At 38.9% G+C, this 9,645-nt stretch overlaps 1 protein-coding gene across 1 annotated transcript; it reads right to left on the reverse strand.

Annotated features, from left to right (window-relative positions):
• Positions 1–333: 333 nt before the first annotated feature.
• LOC119477747 (guanine nucleotide-binding protein subunit alpha-14-like) lies at positions 334–9,174 on the reverse strand. The gene is made up of 7 exons (XM_037751853.1): positions 8,858–9,174; positions 4,313–4,497; positions 3,069–3,223; positions 2,753–2,881; positions 2,128–2,257; positions 1,871–2,024; positions 334–1,746 (listed from the first exon to the last, which is right to left on the reverse strand). The coding sequence occupies exons 1-7, from the start codon at positions 8,976–8,978 to the stop codon at positions 1,556–1,558; spliced, it is 1,065 nt and encodes a 354-aa protein (XP_037607781.1). The 5' UTR covers positions 8,979–9,174; the 3' UTR covers positions 334–1,555.
• Positions 9,175–9,645: the final 471 nt, after the last annotated feature.

A 9,645-nucleotide genomic window follows, 5' to 3' on the forward strand; every position in this document is an offset into this window, starting at 1 on the left:
CTCTCCACAGGTCGAACTCGACTCGTTTCACTTACCACTGTTCAGTCCCAACAGCAAGACAGGAAGACCAGCCTGTCAGACCTTTGCACATTGTTGACCATTGTTTTTAGTACAAAGGTTGTTCACAGCATGCCAATCAGTGTGACCACGCCTGGAGCTCCAGCATACGGCAGACACGGTCCAAAAACAGCTTTTGGTTAATCAGCGCCAAGCAGCTGCTGTCATACATCACGAGATGGATTGGGAAATTTCTGTTTTGTTTCTCATATACTTATTTTTTAATGTCAATAAAATGTTCTGTGCAAAGTGACAAGACAGATACGGAACAGTTATTTTTGAAAATTGCATTTTTTATATTTACATTTTAGTGAAAGGTGATTTCATAGGCTACATGTTGCACACATAAAAAGCATAAATATAAACGAAGGCACTCTAGTTCCCTGCAGGCTATTGTTTCACTTCCTCCTCCCAGAGCTGTAAGGCAGGCTGAGTTGCATTCTTAGTAGATGAGACTTCGTCGAACCAGTTTGATACCATTTACTAATTGTCTATAAAACAGCAATGGTATTAAGGGAACACCTCAGTGACAGTTCAGTACCATTAAAGGTCCTATTGATAACATTTTTATGTGGACGAATATTTTCTAAAAAATAATAATACAGCCACAGAGCTTTTAGAATTATCTTTAAAATTATGGCTTAAAAAATATTCTGATTTTGAATTCATCATTTAAAAAAAAAACTTTGGCGGGTCCAAAATGAATGTTTTGTTTATCTCTGTGAAAGATATCCGATATTCGGTTCCCACTTCTAACAAGGCTTGTGAGCCAATATCATAACAACGTTGGTGTCACGTGGTATCTTTGTGTCGTCAGTGATGTAGTTGCCAGTTAAGAGTGGGAAAAATGGATAAATAGTGTTAAAAAGGAGGCTGCCTCTGCCATGCCTAGCCGCACTGACACTGGTGTCTCCATCAGGCTGCAGAATAAGTGAATATTTACCTAGACAACTGACGTTAGAACATATTAGCTGTCTTATTGTGCCTTCAAATGAAACTCGTGAGCTTGTGTTTACAACATGAGAAGTCGTGTACACAAAAGCTTGGCGTTCAAGTGGTCAAGTCGTGAGAACACCGCTGCTAAGCAATGGCAATATCGACGTTACTGTTGGACTCTTCTCGCGAACTCGGTAAACACGAAGGCACCATTAGCTTAATCGTCCGAACAACAATAATAAAAAATTTAGGAGGCAGAACGTAACATCTAGTGGCTGAATGTTATCAATGTTATCAATAGCACCTTTAACTGACATTACAGTTGACCATTTCTCTCCTGTAGCAATAGAAAATATGCTTTTCTACCACTTGGTGAAATGGTGCAAACTGTCTGTGTTACAGAGCTGAGATAAAGGTCCCTTACCTGACACCGCTGCCTCTCTTCGAAGTCTTTGAACAGGCTGCAACGGACAGCAAATAACAGATAAAAAAGTCCATAAAACATGTTACTGTTTAACCAGGCTCCTTGTTCCTGAAAAGTGAAACCATCACTTTGTCCTCCTTATCCGAGGTTGAACTTCTCGAGGTTCTCTTTGAAGAGTGTATCTTTGACGGCTTTGAAGACGACCCGGATGTTGTCCGTGTCCGTGGCACAGGTGTAGTGTTTGTAAAGGGACTTGGGATGCCCGCTGTGCTTCTCCTGGTACATTTGCAAGATGAACTGTCTCGCAGATTTAGCATCATGCTGAGGGCCTGCGGAGGCGAAGGTGGTCAAAATCAAGAGTTTTTTGAGAAAGTTAAATTCTGATAGATCACTTAATAGTGATCAGCTCTACTCAGAGTACTCAAACAGACACTCAAATAAAATGGTGATTACCAGTGAAGGCCGGGAAGTAGGTCGCCAAATGAGACTTGAGGATTTTCTCCTCTAGCAGGTCTGTTTTGTTGAGGAAGAGGATGGTGGAGGACTCTTGGAACCACGGGTACGAGAGGATGGTCTTAAACAAGGCGAGGCTCTCTCGCAGTCGATTCTGAAGGAGGAGGTGAGAAAAGTCTAATTCATGGAAATAATAGTCGTTTTTAATAAATAATCAAATCAGAGTTTTGAAGCACACTGAAAGGTTTTGAGCTTACGTCATTCTCGCTCTCGTAAAGGACTTGATCGTACTCGCTGAGGGCCGCCAGAAATATGATGGAAGTGACATTCTCAAAACAGTGGATCCATTTCTTCCTCTCTGAACGCTGACCACCCACATCCACCATCCTACACACACATACACACACACACACACGACCAGTGATTGAATTAAATATAAAAGTTCCTAGACTGTTAAAGGAATAGTTTGCTAATTTGAGAGATATACTTTTTTACCAAGAGTTAGATGAGAAGATGTTAACAATGAAGCTAGAGCTTAGCTTAGCATGAATACTGGAAACAGTAAAAAAGTTGTAATATTACGAGAATAAAGTCGTAACTTTACAAGAAAAAAGTCCGAATATTACGACTTTTTTCTCGTAATGTTATAACTTTATTCTCGAAATCTCCGATTTTTTTCCCCCCTCAATGTGGCCTTAATACTCCGTCGTATAAAACATCATCAGAAACCTGGAAGGATTTGAAGTCGATGCTGGGTGATAAAAACCAAATCAGAGATACAATTCTTCTTTGTGTGTTGTCATAGTTGTCACATTTTTACAAAATTTCTAAATTTTCCTTATATTTTTGACTGTAGCAGGTAATAAATGTAGAATAGCCTACCTGAAGATGACTTTTGAAAGGTCAAAGGGGTACTCTATGATGCCCGTGGTGGGGACTCGGACCCTCAAGATGTCCTGCAGGGTGGGGATGTATAACTGGGCTGTGATTCTGTCCAAGTCACTCATGTAACTGAAAAGTTGACAACAATGCATCCACATTTAATATCCTGACTGGATAAAAGAGATGTTCAAACAGAAATTTGCACATTAATAAGTTTTATCAGTATGAATCCACACTCTTGAATTTGATTTGATGAATGCAACATGAAGCACTGCAAAAGCTTTGGTTGAGCCTTGGGTTTATATAAAAGTCTTACTATTTGGCAGAGTCCGATAACTGGAATTCCCTCCTGCGGTCGTAGCATCTTTGAACACCGTGGTCGTTCCACACTCGCCTAATGGCGTCCACCTGCCAAGCCTCAATAGTGGACACCCTGTCTCCCTCTATTTGGCACAGCTTCTGTGCGTGGCTCTGACACACACACACAAGACAACCACAGGGGATTATTCTAAACACAAACTTTCAATCTTTGACTGACCTATTAATAAACCATTAGGAGGATGACAACTGCAACAGAAATCCATCTACAACTAGGTGGATTTTTGGGGAAATAAACAGAAACTGATGTGGTAAAAGACTGAGATATCTCAATAACTATTGGATCGATTGATATGAAATTTTGTACAGACATTCGCGGTCCCCAAAATATGAATACTAATGACTTTGGTGATCACCTGACTTTTCCTCCAGCGCCACCATGAGGTTGACATTTGTGGTTTTGAGTGAAATGTTTTAAAGGGATAGTTTGGGTGTTTTGAAGAGGGGTTGTATGGGTTGCTTATCCATAGTAGGTGTATTACTTACAATAGATGACGGTCGGCACGCCACCAGTTTGAAAATTAATATCCATTTAAGTATACGCTATATTTAAAATATTTTAACTGCTTTATCTTGCAGTCAGACAGCCCTTTCCTTCTCCTTTCTGAACTGAAAGTGAGACTTCTCTATGCTCTCGCCAAAGTCAGCAGGCTCAGATGGCAAAAAACAGTATAGATACGTTTCACTTTCAGTTCAGTTCCTCGCCGGAAAATATTGTAATTATAACGTACATTTAAATGGATATCAAGTTTTTTGGGTGACCCTTTCTTTTAGGTGGCTAAAATACGTTTTTCTGTCGTCACAGCAGTATATTGCTTTGCTCCGGTGCGCCTATCTGTTTCCCCAAGCTGGGGGCGTGCCGACCGTCATCTAATGTAGGTAATACACTGACTGTGGATAAGTACCTCATACAACCCCACTTCAAAAACACCCAAACTATCCCGTTAATGTCCCTCGAGCACCAGGTCAAAATTTGGTTTGGTTCATGACCTGCAAAACTAAAGACATTCTCATCAATCAGTTTCAGGTGATTGTACACTAATGAAAACACAGTCATGAATATTATATTCCATTTCTGCTAATAGATCCCCCGAAATGTTACACACTGTTCCTTTAACCTGTAAGTGACACACTTTATTGGATGCTACATAAAACAGAAGGTAGTCTTTTTTTTTTCCTCACAATGTTCTGGTCATCGATGTAGTCGATCCGTAGAGTCTTCATGGCGTGGATCAGCGCCTGGATGGCTGTGATGATGTTCTGAAACACTAGGCGGGTGAAACCTTTCCTGTCAACTTCACTGTATCCATTGCCATGGATGATCCTCATCTGTTTGATGAAAGTGCTCTTCCCACTTTCACCAGTCCCTAGGCAAACCAGATGAATGAGACCGAAGGATGAAAAATGGAATAAGATCAAAGCAATGCCAGAAATAGGACAAGCACTAAAAAAAAAGAAAAGAAAAATCATCTGAACATCAATCAGTTGCAGCTTAACAGGATTTCGGCAACAAAACAACAACAAAAAAGGCTGTATTCTTAAGAATGCAAGACAATTTTCATAAGTTAAAATTTCATAGATTTTTATAGTTTTTTCCCAGGCTATAGATGCGAGTATGTGTACGTGAGTTGGTGGGTGCATATCTACTTGGTTTCTTCAGGTGTATGCAAGCTGCCAACCTTTCATGTGTTTCTATAAAAACATCCCATTGTAAACACGCTTATATACTCGTTTTTATGTTCTATGTATTTGCACTAAACAACATAAAACCGATGAAGAACAAACACATCAAATGATTAAAACACAGTGGACCAAAATATAAAGGCTGCCCCCTCTTAGTCGATTAGTAAGATTTAAGATTTCTTTAGCTGATTAGTCATTTTTTTAAATGTTTTTTTCATGCTGATTTGACCTAATTTCCAAGAAACTTATGAACACATCTCTGGCAAACAACAGATTTAAAGAGGTGATTTTTTGTGAAGAAACTCCGTTTTAAAGATCTGTCGCTTAAATCAACTAATCGATTAGTCGACTTAGAATTTCTTTGGTTGAGGACAGCTCTTAAAAAAACAAACAAAAAAAAACAAAAAAAGACTACGTACACAATATGAATTAATAAAAAAAGGTACACTGAAGGTCTGTGTTTGATCCGTGCAAGTCAATCAACAGCAATGTGCCCTTGAGCGAAACAGCAGCTGCCTGCCGTCTGGTTATAAATTACTCTCGATAAGAGAGCCTGCTAAGCTCCTAAAACGCCTAAAAATGTTAACCATTACACTGACCTTTAAAAAAAGGAGGATATTCCAATCTCCAAACTCAAGTTGAAGTTTAAATTAGCGCTGACCTTTAAACAAAGTCCTTCATGCATTGTTTCCAACAGTCAAGCTCTTGTAAGTGGGCTGTTTTGATAGTTCCGGGAGCAAAAGCAGACCTCATGTGAAGCTGTGATATATTTCATATGACTGGTGTTCACTCATCATCATAGTTGTCAAAATGTGGCTCTGCTGCACTGAATGACACATTTATTCTCTTTTTATATGTCCTGCACTATAACTTGCCTGTTAAATGTATTTTGCATATGTACAATTCAGACAAAAGCAACAAAACAACAGCACACGAAGCAGGGCTTCACCAACTATTTGAAGAATGCAGAAGGTAACCTGTAACTTCTTTAGAAAGGCACAGTGCAATCAAAAACACATACCAGAGCCTTGCTATCTATCTACATACTTTTGTATTTGCTGGATTTGTCAGCTCAACCTAACGCGTTGGAGCTCAGTCTCACCTAACTTGTGGTCAGTCCACCACTTTGGCCCAGACTGAAATATCTCTAACTTTTGGGTGAACCCCAGGCGATGGCATTTCTGGTTTTAATGAAATGTCTGAACAAATATTGAACGGATTGTCAATCCAGTTTTTGCCTGGAGAACCACTCCATGTCTAAGGAATACCTCACCCACAAAATGACCATCGGTATATCAAAAACAAAGAGTCAAAAAACAGAGAAAAGTCTTGATGAATTCAAGTAAATAGAGGCCAGATTTAACAACTATGTCAAAAAGCCATTAACAAACTCTCACACAACTCTTGCAGTATAATCCGAGTCTTGTTTATGCAGTCTTATGCTCAGTATACTTCCCAAACATATGCATTTTCGCCAAAATCTTACTGCTGCAAGATCCGTGCGTGACACGGTAGTGGACGAAGTGTTTTAAATATTTTAGAGAAAAATGCATGTGTTTGGGAAGTAGTGAGCATACAACTGGATAAACAAGACTTTAATTATACTGCGTGAGTTGTTTGAGAATGTGTAAACACATGTTTTTTTGGTCTCCATTTACTTCAATTCGTCAAGGTTTTACTCCGTTTTCTTATTCTCCGTTCACCGCGGAGGCATGTGAGAAAAGAATTCAAGGTAACACGTGGTGAGTAATTGATATAGTCTTAGTCATTTTGTGGGTGAAGTATTCCTTTAACAGGGAGTGGTTCTCCAGAGAAAAAAAAATGACTTCAATAGTTGTTAAGACATTTCACCAAAACCAGAAATGTCATCGTCTGGGGACCATGATCCATCCAAAAGTTTGAGATATTTCAGTCTGGGCCAAAGTGGTGGACTCACCTCAAGTCAGGTGCCTTTGAGCTCCAATGCAACAGATGTTTTGATATAGTTTTTGTTAAACTTGGCCTCCATTTACTTCAATTCATCAAGGATTTACTCCATTTTCAGCCTCCACTATGGAGGTATGCGAGAAAAGGTTTTCTTCAAGAAGTAACTGATATACTAATGGTTATTTTGTGGGTGAAGTATTCCTTTAAATCTGTTTATTTATTACCAGCGGTGTGGGTAATAACAATATCCTGTAGCTGGTGGGCACAGATGTGTTTAATCTCACGTTTTTGTTCAGCTGGCAGACTTTGACATTTGTGCTGTAGAAGAAAATCCACATCCCTCATTGTGAGCGCAGTTACTGTCTTCTTTAAAAGAACTAAATAACTTCCACCATCTACGAGCAAATGAGAACAGCACTTGGAAAACAGCCAGTTAGATGGCAGCAGGGCAACACCCTAATCAGCTCCACATGGCTTCAAATTAATGCCACCCGCTTTCACTGCCAAATTCTTTGAGCATGCCTGTTGTTGTTTTTTCCCACGCTCCGGGCACTTGACATTGCGGGTGTGAGGCTATCCACAAAGCTGAATGAGATTAACAGACCATTTTAAAACTATTCCATCCAGCCACTGACCTAAACTTGTAGAATAAAGATAAATAACAGCAGCAACCGAGGGATTTATGCATTAATGAAGAATTATATGAATTTCTAAGTTACTCAGTACCACTAAATAAATATACTTTAGCTGGTGGGGCTTTGACCAGTCGCCTCTAGTCTGTACAGCAGGACAGAGGTGAGCGGATGTCGTAGAGGATTTTAAACAGCAGAGATTGCAACTAAAAAAAATTGGAAAACTGACTAAGATGTAGAGCCGCAACAATTAATCAATTAGTTGTCAACTATTAAATTAATCGCCAACTATTTTGATCGTCGATTAATCGGTTTGAGACACTTAAGAAAAAAAAAAATCTAAATTCTTTGATTCCAGCTTTTTAAAGTGAATATTTTCTGTTTTCTTTACTCCTCTATGACAGTAAACTGAATATCTTTGAGTTGAGGACATCATCTTGGGCTTTGGGAAACACAAAAACAATTTTTTTCCCCCTATTTTCTGACATTTTATAGACCAAAACATTGTTGTTAAATGCCAATATACAAAATATCTTTTTAACTCTTGAATAACAAAGACAGCTTCTGAACTCCAATATAAATCATGTCAACTATTAAAGTAATTGCCAACTATTTTGATAATGGATTAATCGGTTTGAGTCATTATTTGAGTCAAAATTTAAATTCTCTGATTCCAGCTTGTTAAATGTGAATATTTTCTGCTTTCTTTACTCCTCTATGACAGTAAACTGAATATCTTTGGACAAAACAAGACATTTGATGACGTCATCTTGGGCTTTTGGGAAACACTGTTCAACATTCCTCACCATTTTATGACATTTTATAGACCAAACAACTAATCGATTAATCAACAGATTAATCAACAATGAAAATAATTGTTAGTTGTAGCCCTACTATGATGGTGAAAGTTTAAATTTAAGTTTAAAATCAGCTCAGAGCTCTGTTGTAAAATGTCCCACTCAGTAGGCTGCATAATGTGGTCACAATTCTTTAAAAAAATAAAAAATAAAGTATTGTTATTAAAAATGTTTTGTGTTTAAAAAAAATATATTAACCAATACATCAAATATTTTTTCGTAACAGCTTCTTAACTCCAATATAAGTCATGCAGGCTCCATCACAAACCAACTACAACTGTTTTATTTTAACATAAATCACAGTGATAACTGGATTAATCCACATCACAGTCACTTCTACCTTTACAGGCACATTTCTGGAAAATATAAGAAAAATGTTTTTTTTTTTAAAAAGTGTTCAACTTAGACACTTTTTAGGTAAAAAAATAAATTATATTCACCTAAAATGTAACATGAAATGTATAACAGCCTATTAAGTCACATTGTGAGCTACATTTAAATGGTATTATCCACATTTGAATATACATTTGTGAGTGTGTGTCTCAGAAGGTGAGCATGTGGTATAGTTAATGATATGCAATCATTTAGGGTGGCAATAAAAACGTGTGGAAGTTATAATTGTCTCTCACCTAACAGTAGCAGCTTCAGCTCCCTGTGAGAGTCTCTCTTATCTCGACGAAGTTGTCTCTCTATTTCTTTGTGAACTCTCAGTTTCTCCACTCTCTCAGCAGGCAGGCAGCACTCGTCCATTGTTGTGAAGTCACAGAGCTGCTTCTCCTAGACAGGGATTTAGTTTAGAAATGGATGGGTTAATGGTTATTTATCTCCTCGGACCTGCTGCTGCCAAGGAAACTTATTATGTCCCGGAACAGGTGTATCTCTTCCTCGTGTAGGATCCAGTTCAGGTGCATTCCACAATCCTGAGGGGAGGCGGTGCTCTGGGCGGACAGGCTGCGGTTGTAGACGGCTCCTGTATATCTGCTTACAGCTGCTCAGGACTCCCACTGGGCCATGAAAGGAAAACTCTGTCCCCAACATATAGAGGAGGAGTACAGGAGGGGGAACAGCCAGGTGCATTGTACCTACAACATCTCTCTTAGTCTACATTAAATGCCTAATGGTTCCATTCATGGACCAATACATACAAGTGAGATTAAAGGGATAATCCAGCAATTTTTTATTGCACTTCCATAAAGTCGGGGAGCTCACAAGAGAGAGTTATTAAAAGTAATCGTCAAAATCGAAGCAGCAGAGGCCAAGATATCTTGACTTTTAGTCCCTAGTATGGGTAAATATCAAGCCCTCAGGAAGAGAGCCGGTCGTTGATGCCAACTTTCGTAGTGGCCAAATGGCGGTGCTGCAACTTCCGTGTCCGTCACGTGATGCCATTGGGCACAAAAAGACTTTTTGAGACAAC

The sequence above is a fragment of the Sebastes umbrosus genome, chromosome 19 (assembly GCF_015220745.1).
Source record: "Sebastes umbrosus isolate fSebUmb1 chromosome 19, fSebUmb1.pri, whole genome shotgun sequence".
In the NCBI taxonomy this organism is placed as follows: Eukaryota; Metazoa; Chordata; class Actinopteri; order Perciformes; family Sebastidae; genus Sebastes; species Sebastes umbrosus.

Bases quoted from the DNA above. Each gene is read 5' to 3' on its own strand.
- LOC119477747 (XM_037751853.1), bottom strand. From the start codon at position 8,978: ATGGACGAGTGCTGCCTGCCTGCTGAGAGAGTGGAGAAACTGAGAGTT. The intron at 2,258-2,752 runs GTAGGCTATTCT...ATGTGTGTGTAG, and splicing joins CTTTCAAAAGTCATCTTCAG to GATGGTGGATGTGGGTGGTC. The intron at 1,747-1,870 runs GTAATCACCATT...TCGCCTCCGCAG, and splicing joins CTACTTCCCGGCCTTCACTG to GCCCTCAGCATGATGCTAAA.